Source organism: Neoarius graeffei, chromosome 19 (genome assembly GCF_027579695.1).
Source record: "Neoarius graeffei isolate fNeoGra1 chromosome 19, fNeoGra1.pri, whole genome shotgun sequence".
Classification (NCBI taxonomy): domain Eukaryota; kingdom Metazoa; phylum Chordata; class Actinopteri; order Siluriformes; family Ariidae; genus Neoarius; species Neoarius graeffei.
Genome location: NC_083587.1, coordinates 46,865,137 through 46,882,708, shown reverse-complemented (window position 1 = coordinate 46,882,708; position 17,572 = coordinate 46,865,137). Strand labels below are relative to the sequence as shown.

The following is a 17,572-nucleotide window of genomic DNA, read 5'->3' as shown; positions in this document are numbered from 1 at the left end:
AAATTTCTTCAACGTTATCACGTAATTATTAAAATGGTCAACAGATGTATCGTAGGAGGGTGTAGCAACACCAATCTTGATGGGATTAGTACTCATCATTTTCCAAAAGACTGGACAATGAGAGAGAAATGGGAGCGCTCGGTCTACACAGGCTGTGCACTGAAACCGTGCAAGCTCACGCAGCCTGCTGGCGCTTCCGCAGGTGACGTCACGAATCTGGCTCCAGACTCCCTTGGGATTTTTCCAGATGCGTTTTGTTATTTATTTTTTTTTTCTGCTGTAGACAGATGGCCTTGTGCAAAACTACCCTTCTGGATGAGTGTGTAAAGGGACATAATTTCATATATAAAAAAAAAATTGGTCCAGAATATGCACTTTAAAGTCTTGTCCTCAAATTTAAAAATAAATTTATTTTTGGGATACAGTTATTTCATTACAGTGTGATTGGAGCCAGTGCAAAAACATTTGTATTTTAGTACATAAACAACTATAACACTGATAAACTACTATCGTATATATAAATCCTAATTATAAAATAATTTTTATAAGTAATAAATCAATTCCATTTTATTTAACAATCGATATCGTCACAACACGGATGTAAACTGTAAGACATAAAAGGTTTTGTACAAAGGCTATAAACTATGACGAGCTTTCAAGGAGTGCAAGAACCTCTTAATGAGGTACGAACAGCTCCATAAAGATGCAGCCCAGTAAATTTAGATTGCTAACAAGCAAACCAGTGGCAAGAAAACACTTCCTGAGACAACATGAGGTCGAAACCTCTTCTGGATGACACCGGATAGTGGAATTATAAATCATGACATATACAGGTGACAAACGATACTCAAGTGTGTTGAAAACATGTTCAGCATAAGCAGATTGTGAGTAAGAGTCCTGATATGAGCACAGGACAGTGTTTATGATTACAGCAGTATGGTAACGCAGAAAACATTAAGACGCAATAATAGATTAACAGATGAAGCACTTTACTAATAAAAGACTTCTGTTTAAAACATCCTGTTCTTTAAGAAAATGTGTGTAGTAAAATTCCAGCATTTTTCCAACCTCTACATGTACTACTGAAGTTCAAGATGTTGTTACTTCTTGAATTTTGCGACACACTAATACACTGCCCAACCAAAAAAACAACAACAAAAAAAAACCAATAACATAACATTGCACACTAATATCTCATTGGACCAACTTTAGCTTTGATTTCGGTGCGCATTCACTGTGGCATTGTTTCGACAACCTTATCCAACGTCACAACATTTATTTCCATCCAAAGTGACGTTAGATTTTTGCTGAGATCTTGTCTTGATGATGGGAGACTTGAACCACTCTGTCAAGTTTTCTCCAACACGTCCGAAAGACTTTCAATGGGCTAAGGTCGGGACCCTGTGGTGGTTAATTCATATGTACAAATGATTCCTCATGCTTCCTGAACCACTCTCATAATTTTGGCACTAATTTTATATCCATGCCATCAGGGAAGAAAAAATCCGTTGATGTGATAACCTGGTCATTCAGTACATTCAGGTCATCAGCTGACTTCATTTTATTTGCACATAACATTGCTGAGCCTCGACATGACCAACTGAAGCAACCCCAGATCATAACACTGCCTCCAGATGCTTGTACAGTGGCCACTATGTATGATGGGAGGAGCATCACTTCATGTGCGTCCCATCTTACCGACACGCCCATCACTCAGGAATAGGGTAAATCTGGACTCATCAGATCACATGACTGTTTTCCATTGCACCAGCATCCATTATTGATACTCTTGAGCAAATTGAAGCCTTTTCTTCCTTTTAGCCTCACTAACAAGTGGTTTTCTTATGGCCACACATCTGTTTAGTCTGGGCGGCACGGTGGTGTAGTGGTTAGCGCTGTCGCCTCACAGCAAGAAGGTCCTGGGTTCGAGCCCCGGGGCCGGCGAGGGCCTTTCTGTGCGGAGTTTGCATGTTCTCCCCGTGTCCGCGTGGGTTTCCTCCGGGTGCTCCGGTTTCCCCCACAGTCCAAAGACATGCAGGTTAGGTTAACTGGTGACTCTAAATTGACCGTAGGTGTGAATGTGAGTGTGAATGGTTGTCTGTGTCTATGTGTCAGCCCTGTGATGACCTGGCGACTTGTCCAGGGTGTACCCCGCCTTTCGCCCATAGTCAGCTGGGATAGGCTCCAGCTTGCCTGCGACCCTGTAGAAGGATAAAGCGGTTAGAGATAATGAGATGAGATGAGATGAGATCTGTTTAGTCTCAATCTTGCGAGTTCTTGTTGGATTGCGTGGATGGAAATGCTCTTACTTTCTCTATTACACACAGTCATGAGTTCTCCTGTCGATTTGACTTCACCAAGCATTTAAGTGATCTCTGATCATAGTCAGTCAATTTATTTTCTGACCACGTTTCTTCTGTGAAGTTGACGGTTCACCACTATCCTTCAGGTTTTAATAATACGTTGGACAGTTCTTAACCCAATTCCACTAATTTCAGCAATCTCCTTAGTTGTTTTCTTTGCTTGATGTGGGCCAATAATTTGACCCTCCTTAAACACTTTTCTTTTCCATAACCACAGGATATGTCTTCCGACATGACTGTTAAAGCAATGAGAAGCTACTCACTGCATCAGTTAGGATGAAAAAGAATTGTTGCCAGCTGAAACAGTCATCACTGTGATACTTATCCAGTCAAAGGCTCTTGAGAATTTGTTTATTAAGTTTGGGCACGGGTGGCACGGTGGTGTAGTGGTTAGCGCAATAAGGTCTGGGTTCGAGCCCCATGGCCGGCAAGGGCCTTTCTGTGCGGAGTTTGCATGTTCTCCCCGTGTCTGCATGGGTTTCCTCTGGGTGCTCTGGTTTCCCCCACAGTCCAAAAGACATGCAGGTTAGGTTAACTGGTGACACTAAATTGACCGTAGGTGTGAATGTGAGTGTGAATGGTTGTCTGTGTCTATGTGTCAGCCCTGTGATGACCTGGCGACTTGTCCAGGGTGTACCCCGCCTTTCGCCCGTAGTCAGCTGGGATAGGCTCCAGCTTTCCTGCGACCCTGTAGAACAGGATAAAGCGGCTAGAGATAATGAGATGAGAAGTTTGGGCACCCCTGGTCAAAACTGCAGTTACTGTGAACAGTTAAGCAAGTTGAAGATGAAATGATCTTCAAAAGGCATAAAGTTAAAGATGACTAATTCCCTTTATATTTTAAGCAAAAACAATTTATTTTCATCTATTACATTTTCAAAATGACAAAAAAGGAAAAGGGCCCAAAGCAAAACTTTGGGCACCCTGCATGGTTAGTATCTAATAACACCCCCTTTGGCAAGTATCACAGCTTGTAAACACTTTTTGTAGCCAGCTAATAATCTTTCAGTTCTTACCTGGGGGATTTTCACACATTCGTCCTTGCAAAAGGCTTCCAGTTCTACAAGTTTCTTGGGCTGTCTTGCATGCACTGCTCTTTTGAGATCTATCCACAGATTTTCAATGATGTTTAGATCAGGGGACTGTGAGGGCCAGGGCAAAACCTTCAGCTTGTGCCTCTTGAGGTATTCCATTGTAGATTTTGAGGTGTGTTTTGGATCATCGTCTTATTGTAGGACCCATCCTCTTTTTAACTTCAACTTTTTTTACAGATGGTGTGATGTTTGCTTCCAGAATTTGCTGGTATTTATTCGAATCCATGCTTCCTTTGACCAATGAAATGTGCCCTGTGCCACTGGCTGCAACACAACCCCAAAGCATGATCGATCCACACCCATGCTTCAGAGTTGGAGAGCTGTTCTTTTCCTGGAATTTGGCACCCTTTTTTCTCCAAACATCCCTTTGCACATTGTGGCCAAAAAGTTCTATTTTGATTTCATCAGTCCACAGGACTTGTTTCCAAAATGCATCAGGCTTATTTAGATGTTCATTTGCAAACTTCAGACGCTCAATTTTGCGGCTAGAATGCAGGAGAGGTTTTCTTCTGATGACTCTCCCATGAAGGTCATATTTGTTCAGGTGTCGCTGCATAGTAGAACAGTGCACCACCACTCCAGGGTCTGCTAAATCTTTCTGAAGGTCTCGTATCTCGTCTCGTCTTCTTCCGCTTTATCCGGGGCTGGGTCGCGGAGGCACCAGTCTGAGCATGGAAGCCCAAGCTTCCCTTTCCCCAGACACCTCGGCCAGCTCCTCGGGAAGAACACCGAGGTGTTCCCAGGCCAGCCAAGAGACATAGTCCCTCCAGCGTGTCCTGGGTCTTCCCCGGGGCCTCCTCCCGGGGGGGGACATGCCTGAAACACCCCCCAGGGATGCGTCCAGGAGGCATCCGAAAAAGATGCCCGAGCCACCTCAGCTGATTCCTCTCGATGTGGAGGAGCAGCAGCTCTACTCCGAGCTCCTCCCGAGTGACTGTGCTTCTCACCCTAAGGGTGCGCCCAGCCACCCTGCGAAGGAAACTCATTTCGGCCGCTTGTATCCGCGATCTTGTTCTTTCGGTCATTACCCAAAGCTCATGACCATAGGTGAGAGTCGGAACGTAGATAGACTGGTAAATTGAGAGCTTCGCCTTTTGGCTCTGCTCCTTCTTCACCACGACGGACCGGTAAAGCGACCGCATCACTGTGGAGGCTGCACCGATCCACCTGTCGATCTCACGCTCCATCCTTCCCTCACTCGTGAACAAGATCCCGAGATACTTAAACTCCTCCACTTGAGGCAGGACTTCTCCACCAACCTGGAGAGGGCAAGCCACCCTTTTCCGGTCAAGAACCATGGCCTCGGACTTGGAGGTGCTGATTCTCATCCCAGCCGCTTCACACTCGACTGCAAACCGCCCCAGTGCATGCTGAAGGTCCTGGTTTGAAGAAGCCAACAGGACAACATCATCCGCAAAAAGCAGAGATGAAATCCTGTGGTTCCCAAACAGGATTCCTTCCGGCCCCTGGCTGCACCTAGAAATTCTGTCCATAAAAATTATGAATAGAACCGGTGACAAAGGGCAGCCCTGCCGGAGTCCAACATGCACTGGGAATAGGTCTGACTTACTGCCGACAATGCGAACCAGACTCCTGCTCCATTCGTACAGGGACCGGACAGCCCTTAGCAAAGAGCCCCGAACCCCATACTCCCGAAGCACCCCCCACAGAATACCACGAGGGACATGGTCGAATGCCTTCTCCAGATCCACAAAGCACATGTGGACTGGTTGGGCAAACTCCCATGAACCCTCGAGCACCCTATGAAGGGTATAGAGCTGGTCCAGTGTTCCGCGACCAGGGCGAAAACCGCATTGTTCCTCCTGGATCCGAGGTTCGACTACTGGTCGAATTCTCCTCTCCAGTACCCTGGAGTAAACCTTCCCCGGGAGGCTGAGAAGTGTGATTCCCCTATAATTGGAGCACACTCTCCGGTCCCCTTTCTTAAAAAGAGGGACCACCACCCCAGTCTGCCACTCCAGAGGCACTGTCCCCGACCGCCACGCGATGTTGCAGAGGCGTGTCAACTAAGACAGCCCCACAACATCCAGAGACTTGAGATACTCAGGGCGGATCTCATCCACCCCCGGTGCCTTGCCACCGAGGAGCTTGCAAACCACCTCAGTGACTTCGGCTTGGGTAATGGACGAGTCCACCTCTGAGTCATCAGCCTCAGTCTCCTCAGTGGAAGACATGACGGTGGGATTGAGGAGATCCTCAAAGTATTCCTTCCACCGCCCGACAATGTCCCCAGTCGAGGTCAACAGCTCCCCACCCACACTGTAAACAGTGTTGGCAGAGTACTGCTTCCCCCTCCTGATGTGCCGGACGGTTTGCCAGAATTTCTTCGAAGCCGACCGATAGTCCTTCTCTATGGCCTCCCCGAACTCCTCCCAGTTCTGAGTTTTTGCCTCCACAACTGCCCGAGCTGTGGCACGCCTGGCCTGCCGATACCAGTCAGCTGCCTCAGGAGTCCCAGAGGTCAACATGGCCCAATAGGACTCCTTCTTCAGCTTGACGGCATCCCTTACTTCTGGTGTCCACCACCGGGTTCGGGGATTGCCGCCACAACAGGCACCGGAAACCTTGCGGCCACAGCTCCGAACAGCTGCATCTACAATGGAGGTAGAGAACATGGTCTACTCAGACTCAATGTCCCCTGCCTCCCTCGGAAGCTGGGAAAAGTTCTCCCGGAGGTGGGAGTTAAAGACCCCCCCCCCCCCCGACAGAGTGCTCGGCCAGACGTTCCCAGCAGACCCTCACCATACGTTTGGGCCTGCCAGGTCTGTCCAGCTTCCTCCTCTGCCAGCGGATCCAACTCACCACCAGGTGGTGATCAGTTGACAGCTCAGCCCCTCTCTTCACTTGAGTGTCCAAGACATAGGGCCGGAGATCAGATGAAACGACAACAAAGTCTATCATCGACCTCCAACCTAAGGTGTCCTGGTGCCACGTGCACTTATGGACACCCCTATGCTCGAACATGGTGTTCGTTATGGACAAACTGTGACTAGCACAGAAGTCCAATAACAAAACACCACTTGGGTTCAGATAGGGGAGGCCGTTCCTCCCAACCACGCCCCTCCAGGTGTCACTGTCGTCGCCCACGTGAGCATTGAAGTCCCCCAGTAGCACAATGGAGTCCCCAGTCTGAGCACCTCTCAGTACCTCTCCCAGGGACTCCAAGAAGGCTGGATACTCTATACTGCTATTCGGCCTGTAGGCACAAACAACAGCAAGAGCCCTCTCCCCAATCCGAAGGCGCAGAGAGGCGACCCTCTCGTTCACTGGGGTAAACTCCAACACATGGCGGCTGAGCTGGGCAGCTATAAGCAAGCCCACACCAGCCCACCGCCGCTCACCATGGGCGACTCCAGAGAAGTGGAGAGTCCAGCCCCTCTCGAGGAGCTGGGTTCCAGAGCCTAAGCTGTGCATGGAGGTGAGCCTGACTATCTCTAGCCGGTACCTCTCAACCTCCCGCACAAGCTCAGGCTCTTTCCCCCCCAGCGAAGTGACATTCCATGTCCCAACAGTTAGCTGCTGTGTCCCGGGATCAGGTCATCGAGGCCCCTGCCTTCGACTGCCGCCCAATCCACACTGCACCGGCCCCCTACGGCTACCTCTGTGGGTGGTGAACCCACAGGAGGTCGGGCCCACATCACCTCTTCGGTCTGAGCCCGGCCGGGCCCCATGGGCAAAGGCCCGGCCACCAAGCGCTCACATACGAGCCCCAACCCCGGGCCTGGCTCCAGGGTGGGGCCCCGGCTGCGCCATACCGGGCGACATCACGGTCCTTGATTTATTCTCCATAAGGGTTTTGGTGAACTGCTCTTGGTCTGGCCTGTCACCTAGGACCTGTCTGCCTTGGGAGACCCTGACAGGGGCGTAATGCCCCCGACAACATAGCTCCTAGGATCATTCAAGCACACAAACTCTCCACCACAATAAGGTGGCAGTTCTAGGAGGGGTTTTCTGAAGGTCTTTTGCAGTCAAACAGGGGTTTTTATTTGCCTTTCTAGCAATCCAATGAGCAGTTCTTTCAGAAAGTTTTCTTCATCTTCCAGACCTCACCTTGATCTCCACTGTTTCTGTTAACTGCCATTTCTTAATAACATTATGATCTGAGGAAACAGCTACCTGAAAACACTTTGCTACGTTCTTGCAGCCTTTTCCTGCTTTGTGAGCATCAATTATTTTATTATTCAGAATGCGAGGGAGTTGCTTAGAGGAGCCCATGGCTGTTGATTTTAGGGACAAGTTTGAGGAGACAGAGAATTTATACAGCTTTGACATCTGCATCATCTGACCTTTCCTAACGAAGAATTTGAACAAGCCACAGCTCAATAAGCTAATTAAGGTCTGGAACCTTGGTAAAAGTTACCTGAGAACTCAAATGTATTGGGGTGCCCAAACTTTTGCATAGTGTTCCTTTTCTTTTTTTCCCTCTCCAATTGTACAAAACAAAAATAATACACAAATCTTGCAGAAAATGCTGAAAAGAAATGTGTCGTCTTTACCTTTATGCCTTTTGGTGATCAGTTCATCTTCTGCTCACTTAACTATTCACAGTAAGACATTTTCAGTCAGGGTGCCCAAACTTTTGCATGCCACTGTGTGTATATTTTACACACACACACACACACACACACACACACACACACACACACACACACACACACAGAGCAGTGGTTCTCAAACCTTTTGTCGCCAGGAACTCCTTAAATCACTGGCCTAGAGTACATCACAGTACTGTTCAATTCTTGAATCTGATTGGTCAGAAAGTACCGATTAATTTTCTATTTTACCAGAGCTCTGAGATTAGAGCCAAGTGTAATTCAAATTGGTTATATTAAAAAGACTTTAAAGACTTTTCTCTTCATTGAATATTTCTATTCATCCTTTACTGCTTCATATGCTTCAAAGCAACCTGGGGATTGTGAGAGGTGCTATATAAATATAATGTATTATTATTATTATTATTATTATTATTATTAATGCACTCATGCAAAACTTTGTTTCCATAGTAACAGCTCATTCAAAGGGATTTGTATGATCGACGAGACATAACCTAAGGCTAATAATACATCGATAAATTAACGTTATCGGAGAAAAAATTTATAATCTTTGATGGTGAACTTCTGTGTAAGGAGATGTTTATCTAACATTAATGTCACATTAGAGCTCTGTAAGACGTTTGCTCCCATGGGAATCTTCAGGACAGAGGAGTTTGCTCTTTCCAAGTTTCTCGGTAACATGACAAGCTGGATTTTTTTGTCTTATTAACTTGAAAAGAAAGAGAAAATTAGAGACTGGTGAGGAAATTACTGCTAATAGTAGCTATAACCTAAGTAGTAACAGGAACTAGCTTGGTTCGCTGAAGTTTCACATCATTACACGCAACTATAAACAGTTTAAAAATAATAATAATAATAAAAAAGTATGGCGTGTCATTCATTAATAAATGATAAATTGACAACAATGGCAAATTGATATGGTATACGAAGAATATTCATTTTGTAGCATGCTGTCTTTAGAAATTAGTTTATTTCTGGGATTATTCATACCACTTCTGTTGTGTTTTCTTACTTAACAGACAACTACAGAATTATTGGTACACTAAGTTTCACAGCATCATGAAGTAGCAAGGTATCAGTGATTTTGCTGTTAGATGTACACAGTATGTGTATACTAATATCCATAATATATAGAGTATGTGTACATGTGTGAGTACGGTGTTGTGGATTACCTCTCCTCTGTATGCTCCATGTGGTTCGGAAAAGCTCCACATCCCAAAAGAAGTTTCACCGCATCCAAATAACCATTATTACATGACCAATGGAGTGCCGTCCTCCCCTTAACACACACACACACACACACACAGTTTATTAAGAAAATCTATAGATCTACATATCTTTAGTGTCAAAAAGTCTGATTCTGTTACAAAAACTGTTTTTATGCAAAAAATTTTATCACAAGTCTAACACACAGGTTTACACTGCTGATTTCAAACCATCAGAAATCACAAGACAACCTCAACACGGTATTAAATGGTCTTTCTTAATGTTTAATACTGAATATTGACTCCATGTTACGCATCAGGGTCTGTACTACTTTCAGTAAAGAAGAATAAAAATTTCCAGAATTTTATGAATACTGGGTTGTGTCAATTTATATCAAGGTTGTAAGGTAAATAACAGGTTTTAGTATAAATACGGAGGTGATTATATAAAATCATGCGCGCTGATTGGTCGAGAAATTCGGACTATTTCTCAATAATCACTTCGAGCGACTCGGCAAAATGGTGGCCAATCACTTAGTCACCGTAAGTGAGGAAGAATTACAAATTATGAAAGAAAATGCCGTTCCTAAAAGCACTAAAGATGCTCTGAAGTTTGCTGTAAAACTATTCAAAAATAAGTTGGAATTGTGATTTATTTTACCAATTTCAAAACAAAGTATTTTATGTGAGTCGGCATAGATAAGTGACAAGTCTGCGCCGCGCCTTTATTACGTTTGCATGCCACTTTGAAGATTGAAAAAATTTTTTGAATACGATTTTTAAAACAATCTGTGTATGTACTAAAACAATTATCCACCTCTGCCTCAGTGAATATCGGTGAATAATAACCTTAACTTTGTCTCGATTACTATTCACCGACATTCAGTTTGCCTTTGGCAAATACAGTTAGGTCCATAAACATTTGGACAGAGACAACATTTTTCTAATTTTGGTTCTGTACATTACCACAATGAATTTTGAACAAACCAATTCAGATGCAGTTGAAGTTCAGACTTTCAGCTTTAATTCAGTGGGTTGAACAAAATGATTGCATAAAAATGTGAGGAACTAAAGCATTTTTTAAACACAATCCCTTCATTTCAGGGGCTCAAAAGTAACTGGACAAATTAAATAATTGTAAATAAAATGTTCATTTCTAATACTTGGTTGAAAACCCTTTGTTGGCAATGACTGCCTGAAGTGTTGAACTCATGGACATCACCAGACGCTGTGTTTCCTCCTTTTTAATGCTCTGCCAGGCCTTTACTGCAGCGGTTTTCAGTTGCTGTTTGTTTGTGGGCCTTTCTGTCTGAAGTTTAGTCTTTAACAAGTGAAATGCATGCTCAATTGGGTTGAGATCAGGTGACTGACTTGGCCATTCAAGAATATTCCACTTCTTTGCTTTAATAAACTCCTGGGTTGCTTTGGCTTTATGCTTTGGGTCATTGTCCATCTGTATTATGAAACGCCGACCAATCACTTTGGCTGCGTTTGGCTGGATTTGAGCACACAGTATGTCTCTGAATACCTCAGAATTCATCCGGCTGCTTCTGTCCTGTGTCACATCATCAATAAACACTAGTGACCCAGTGCCACTGGCAGCCATGCATGCCCAAGCCATCACACTGCCTCCGCCGTGTTTTACAGATGATGTGGTATGCTTTGGATCATGAGCTGTACCACGCCTTCGCCATACTTTTTTCTTTCCATCATTCTGGTAGAGGTTGATCTTGGTTTCATCTGTCCAAAGAATGTTCTTCCAGAACTGTGCTGGCTTGTTTAGATGTTTTTTAGCAAAGTCCAAGCTAGCCTTTTTATTCTTGAGGCTTATGAGTGGCTTGCACCGTGCAGTGAACCCTCTGTATTTACTTTCATGCAGTCTTCTCTTTATGGTAGATTTGGATATTGATACGCCTACCTCCTGGAGAGTGTTGTTCACTTGGTTGGCTGTTGTGAAGGGGTTTCTCTTCACCATGGAAATTATTCTGCGATCATCCACCACTGTTGTCTTCTGTGGGCGTCCAGGTCTTTTTGCATTGATGAGTTCACCAGTGCTTTCTTTCTTTCTCAGGATGTACCAAACTGTAGATTTTGCCACTCCTAATATTGTAACAATTTCTCGGATGGGTTTTTTCTGTTTTCACAGCTTAAGGATGGCTTGTTTCACCTGCATGGAGAGCTCCTTTGACCGCATGTTTTCTTCACAGCAAAATCTTCCAAATGCAAGCACCACACCTCAAATCAACTCCAGGCCTTTTATCTGCTTAATTGAGAATGACATAATGAAGGAATTGCCCACACCTACCCATGAAATAGCCTTTGAGTCAATTGTCCAATTACTTTTGGTCCCTTTAAAAACAGGGTGGCACATGTTAAGGAGCTGAAACTCCTAAACCCTTCATCCAATTTTAATGTGGATACCCTCAAACGAAAGCTGAAAGTCTGGACTTTATGTCCATGTCCATTATATAACTATAACTTGAATATGTTTCAGTAAACAGGTAAAAAAAAACAAAATTTGTGTCAGTGTCCAAATATATATGGACCTAACTGTAATTGTTAAATGCTAATGCACTTGGTTTAATACATTATTATTTATATATTAATAACTTATCCAGGGACTGTAAGAAGATGTTTATTTAACATTTATGGAATGAGTCTCCACTGTTAGCGATACAAGTTTTCCGCTATGGAAATGTCTTCAGGATAGAGAACTTTGTGCTTTCTGGTTGCTTGGTAACCAAAAAAAGAAGAGAGAGAGGCTCATCTTGGAACAATTGCTCATACAGTAGCTGTTATTAGGTGAAATAAAATGTAAAGTGATAAGAAATTGCCTTGTAGATTAAATGTAACTATAAATGGTTAAAAACAATTCATTAATAAATCAAAAATGATAATCATTCGCAACTTGCTGCAGTATTGGAGCAATAAAACACATTGGAACAGGTGAAGCAACAGCGAAGCATCATATCATCTGTTGATTATTTCCGTCCCACAGTGGTTTATTCCCCTACCTCTTTATCCTGGATGTTGGGGTCAGCATCATGTTGGATAAGCAGGGCCATGCAGTTTATATACCCTGCATACGCAGCACACTGCAGCGGCGTCCTGCCTGCATGATCCTGCAGGTTTGGTCCGAGCCCGTTCTCCATCAGCACCTCGCACACCTCTGCATTTCCACCCAGTGCTGCCCAGTGCAGCGCCGAATGACCGTCTGTGTCTACCAAGTCCACACGTGCCCCACCTCAAACACACATACACACACTTCCTTGTTTCCTTGTTCCCATGATGGATATTTTAAAATACAGTTCTCAGAGATCTGTATTTTGAGCTTGTCCAGCTTCTAATATACCTATACGAGGCAGTTTTGTTCTCATCTCATCTCATTATCTCTAGCCGCTTTATCCTTCTACAGGGTCGCAGGCAAGCTGGAGCCTATCCCAGCTGACTACGGGCGAAAGGCGGGGTACACCCTGGACAAGTCGCCAGGTCATCACAGGGCTGACACATAGACACAGACAACCATTCACACTCACATTCACACCTACGGTCAATTTAGAGTCACCAGTTAACCTAACCTGCATGTCTTTGGACTGTGGGGGAAACCGGAGCACCTGGAGGAAACCCACGCGGACACGGGGAGAACATGCAAACTCCACACAGAAAGGCCCTCGCCGGCCCCGGGGCTCGAACCCAGGACCTTCTTGCTGTGAGGCGACAGCGCTAACCACTACACCACCATGCCGCCCAGTTTTGTTCTTAATTCCAGAAATGAAAAAGCAAATAGTGTATGAGGACCAAGGACGGAGTACTACAGCATAACAGTGACAGGAGAGTAAAATTTTGTAAGAGCTCCTAATTAGGTTACATTGTGATACCGGGATTTCAGTACAACCCTATGCACATGCAGACAAGCACCTTTAATAAGGGTGAGAATGACATCGCGGTGGCCCATCTCACAGGCGCGGAACAGAGGAGTGTGTTTCATCACATCCAGTGGGTCCAACATGGCTCCTTTCTCCAGCAACAACTGCACAGTGGAGACATGGCCTGAGAGTGCAGCTGCATGAAGTGCTAAAATCACACACACACACACACACACACACACACACACACACACACACACACACACACACACACACACACACACTTAAATACAAAGCAAAACAACTGCCAAATCAGTGCAGCGTGTTAACTCGTCAAACCACCAACTTATCAAGCATTTAATAAATGATTAACATGTGCAGTGTTTATTCTGTCTTTCTCCAGATTACTGACACATTTAAGAGTTATTAGAAATGTTGACTTATGATATTAATCTCAGTGCCACTATTACAGGTCCTACGTTGCTGAAACTGGACTGCCAAAAGGACTCCATATGTTCCGTATAATAAAAATCACAATTTATTTTAATTTATTTAATGATAAAAAAGTATCACTGTGTTTTGTCTCCTAATTATTTTATTTGTCAATTGTATTTTTTTTTACTTTGTTATTTAATTACTTTTTTTGTTATGTATTAAATAATTTTTTTCCAGTCTGTCTGATGTAAATATTTTGGAACCACAGAAAAAAAATTTTTTAGCTATATTGTACCATACTATACATGTTTCTTCAGTTATTTGTTTATGTTTTTGCTGCACATTGTTTATAACTGCATGTGTGCATTTTATGGTATTTATAAAGGAAAATTGCACTGTTTTTTTTTTTATTTGATTAATTTTGAGTTCTTTATTTATTGTTTTTATGTAATATTTGCACTAATATATTGTACTGTTTTTATTTAGGTATATAGTACTTAGTATTTGATTGTAAGCATTCTGTGTACTTTGTAATACTATCTATCTATCTATCTATCTATCTATCTATCTATCTATCTATCTATCTATCTATCTATCTAGCCATCCATCCATCCACCCCATCCATCTATCTACCATCTAGCCATCCATCCATTTACCCATCTATCCATTCATCCACCAATCTAACTGTCCATCTATCCATCTACCCATCCATCTATCTACCTACCTTTCTATCTATCTACCCATCTAGCCATCCATCCATCCATCCACCAATCTAACGTCCATCCGTCCATCTACCCATCCATCCACTCCTCATCTATCTATCCATCCATCTACCTACCCAGCCATCCCTCATCTATCCATCTACCCATCCATCTCTCTCTCCCCCTCTATCCATCTAGCCATTCATCCATCTACCCATTCCTCATCTATCCATCTACTTGTCCATCCATCCACCTATCTACCTTTCTATCCATCTAGCCATCCATCCACCAATCTAACGTCCATCCATCCATCTACCCATCCATCTATCCATCTACCTACCCAGCCATCCCTCATCTATCCATCTACCCATCCATCTATCTACCCCCTATTCATCCATCTATCTCTCTGCCCCTCTATCCATGTAGCCATCCATCCATCTACCCATTCCTCATCTATCTATCTACCCACTCACCCAGCCATCCCTCATCTATCTATCTAGGTAGCTAGCTAGCCATCCATCCATTAACTATCCCTCTATCTAGTTCAGTTGTTGCTCTTTGAAGTTTACATGCCAGTGTTCAGTTTGGTTGACTCAGACTCACCTGTTCCACCATACTTGTCAGCCATGTTGATGTCCAGATCTCGCTTAAGCTCCAGCATGACTTTGATGACATCGTCACTGCCCTTCCCAGCAGCCCACATGAAGGCAGTCCTGCCCTCCAGATCAGGCTCATCACGTACCGAGGGGTGCTTCAGGAACACCGCCACCGTGTCCTGATGCACAAGATATAAAGAGGCGTCAACCTACGAACGTGTCTTAAACACACACACACACAGATTGAGGATGTGTGTCTTACAGCATAGTTGCTCTGAGCCCCGTAGTGCAGTGGCGTGGCTCCCTGGCTGTCTGATGGAATCATACCAGACTTGTTTCTCTCCAGCAGCAGATGAACAATCTGTGCATGGCCTGAGAACAAAACCCATTCAGGATAGTCATGTTTTACACTCCTAGATTCATTTGAATTATTAAAAATTCACCATATGATAACCCAATCACTTAGAAGGATCATTAAATATACTGTATAACTGTTGTGCTTACAAAACAGAACAAGAATAAATAACATGCTGCACTCTTCGATATAAATTAAAAAAACGATGTTTAATTTAAAAGAGTGTTTTGTGACATTGATGTCTATACTGCTATAGCATAATGTTAACAATATGTCTATTTCAGAAGTCATAATTATATATCGTCACACCCCCATTGATGCAGGTGTATGTAATTAGTGCTAAATATTTGCATACATTCTTAAAATAATAGATTCGTTAAATGGCTAAGGTTGTAGCTTCTTGAAAGCTTTCCTGAAAGTGCAACAGTCACTTTTAGTATCCAACACAGAACTGTTACTTGTTCCCCAACCAAGGAACCCTTTTTCTTTGGTTTGTTTATACTATTATTCACTATTCAATATATAGAATAGTAGTATATACTAATTCGAGACACTTTTATATACCCAGTGCACAATGCACTACAATAGTATGGTGTCTAAGGCCACTTGCACAACTTTTAGCCTGCTTGGCATGCCTGAATCAGAGTTAAATCAATACTTTATGTTCGTTTCCTATTTGAGTTGCTTTGGTTTCACGCTACAGAAGCAAAAACTATGGCTGTGGTTCTTGTAGGGCTAAAAACATACCTCTTAAAGTCATTCATTCATTGGTTCCAAAAGACAGCAAGGGAAAAAGCACAAGAACAAGCACATATGGAAATTAAAAAAAAAATCACCCAAGCATGGAGAACATGAAGCCACTGCTATATAAATGATTAAATAATTATATAAATAACTAATTTAAAACATATTGTGCATCACATAAAGCATTTTTCTTCTCTTTTTTTCACCAGCGCAAATATCCAGAACCCATTGAATTTCTGCAGCCGGTCAGTTTAGCAGCTCACATCTAAAAAAAAAAAGTTGCCCACAACCCAAAATAAACAGAATATTTGGTTCCCTTCCTGCAGTTGACTAGATTTCATTTGGAAGTGGACCGAGACCAAACCATTCAGACGCTCTAGAAGCAGTTGTTTTGGTTCACGAGTGCTGCGTCCTCACCAGGGTTGGATTCAAACAGATTAAATCCCGCATATGTGAAAGTGTCCTAACTGACAGAGCCTTGCATATACGGAATTGCTTATTTCTGCTTATTGCATGACCTACAGTATGCAGTGAATAAAAAGTAATTTGGAATGTCAATGTCACAGTGATGAAACTGATGACAAAGTGTTTCCTATAGTTGAAACGTATAGAACAGTGAATTAGTGAATAAGGCGCTACACTGGACACCGAAAAACAAAAAAAGGAGCGTACCGAGCAACGCGGCCCAGTGAAGCGGTGTTCGGAAGAGATTGTCGTAGGCTGTAACACTGCAGCCTTCGTATGAAGTCAAAACTTCAACCACCGCTTCATTCCCATCAGCCACTGCAAAATGAAGTGGCGTCCTGCCTTCGTAATCCTGCCAGTTCAAAAGAGACTCAGTGGGAGCAGCGTCCTACAACACACACACACAAACACAGTTCTGAGGTATTCGGGCAATTATGCTAAGACCCACTGTGGGTGGAAAAAAAGAGCAGGCTTTTATGTGTATAAATGCCTTAAGTAACTTTAGTAATTAGGGAGTCATATGATGGAATTCACTTCCTTATCCTAAAGGCAAAATAACATGAGGATTAGTTTGGACGATGTGGATATTGAATCAATTCTATAAAGCATGCGTTATGACCGTCTTTGTGCCTATAGGTACATGTGTGGGTGTGGGTTCTCACCAGAATGCAGCGAACAGTGTGTGTGGCATTAGGGTGCTTGTTGTGAGCGGCCCAGTGCAGGGGAATCTTGCCCTCGCTGTCAGGGATTCCGATGTTCGAGTCGTGTTTGATCAGCAGCTTCACGTGTTCGGGGTGGTTGTAGAACGCACTCCAGTGCAGCGCTGTCTGCTGTGTATGCACACACACACACACACACACACATTCAGCTTCAAAGGTTCCCATTGTGTTGTCTCAGAAAAGTGCTTTAAGCAAACTGAGGTTTCCAGTAATTCAGCACCACAGTAAATTCTTTTGTAATTACATCAACAAATTTATAGAGCATCTCCTTTCTATTAGAGTTTATACCACAGCCCTGCTGAATTCTCCATTCTGATTGGCCAGAAGGTGGTGATTACTTTTCTATCACAGCAGCTCTGACAGCAGTGTTGACTCTAATTAAAATCACTCGCTACTCATGCACTCGTTCTAAAATGTTATTGTTTGTAGAATAACAACATTCATTCATTCACAGG

General features: G+C 43.5%; 1 protein-coding gene across 3 annotated transcripts in view; it reads right to left on the bottom strand.

Moving 5' to 3' along the window:
• invs (inversin) overlaps positions 1-17,572 on the bottom strand; it is a 92,388-nt gene that overhangs the window by 31,191 nt on the left and 43,625 nt on the right. For all 3 annotated transcript variants that reach the window (XM_060900176.1, XM_060900179.1, XM_060900178.1), the window contains exons 5-11: positions 17,061-17,228; positions 16,606-16,786; positions 15,097-15,206; positions 14,842-15,013; positions 13,155-13,310; positions 12,251-12,480; positions 9,204-9,310 (exon numbers count right to left, since the gene is read on the bottom strand). In XM_060900176.1, the coding sequence (XP_060756159.1) occupies positions 9,204-9,310; positions 12,251-12,480; positions 13,155-13,310; positions 14,842-15,013; positions 15,097-15,206; positions 16,606-16,786; positions 17,061-17,228 (1,124 nt within the window). The remainder of the gene's footprint in view (positions 1-9,203; positions 9,311-12,250; positions 12,481-13,154; positions 13,311-14,841; positions 15,014-15,096; positions 15,207-16,605; positions 16,787-17,060; positions 17,229-17,572) is intronic.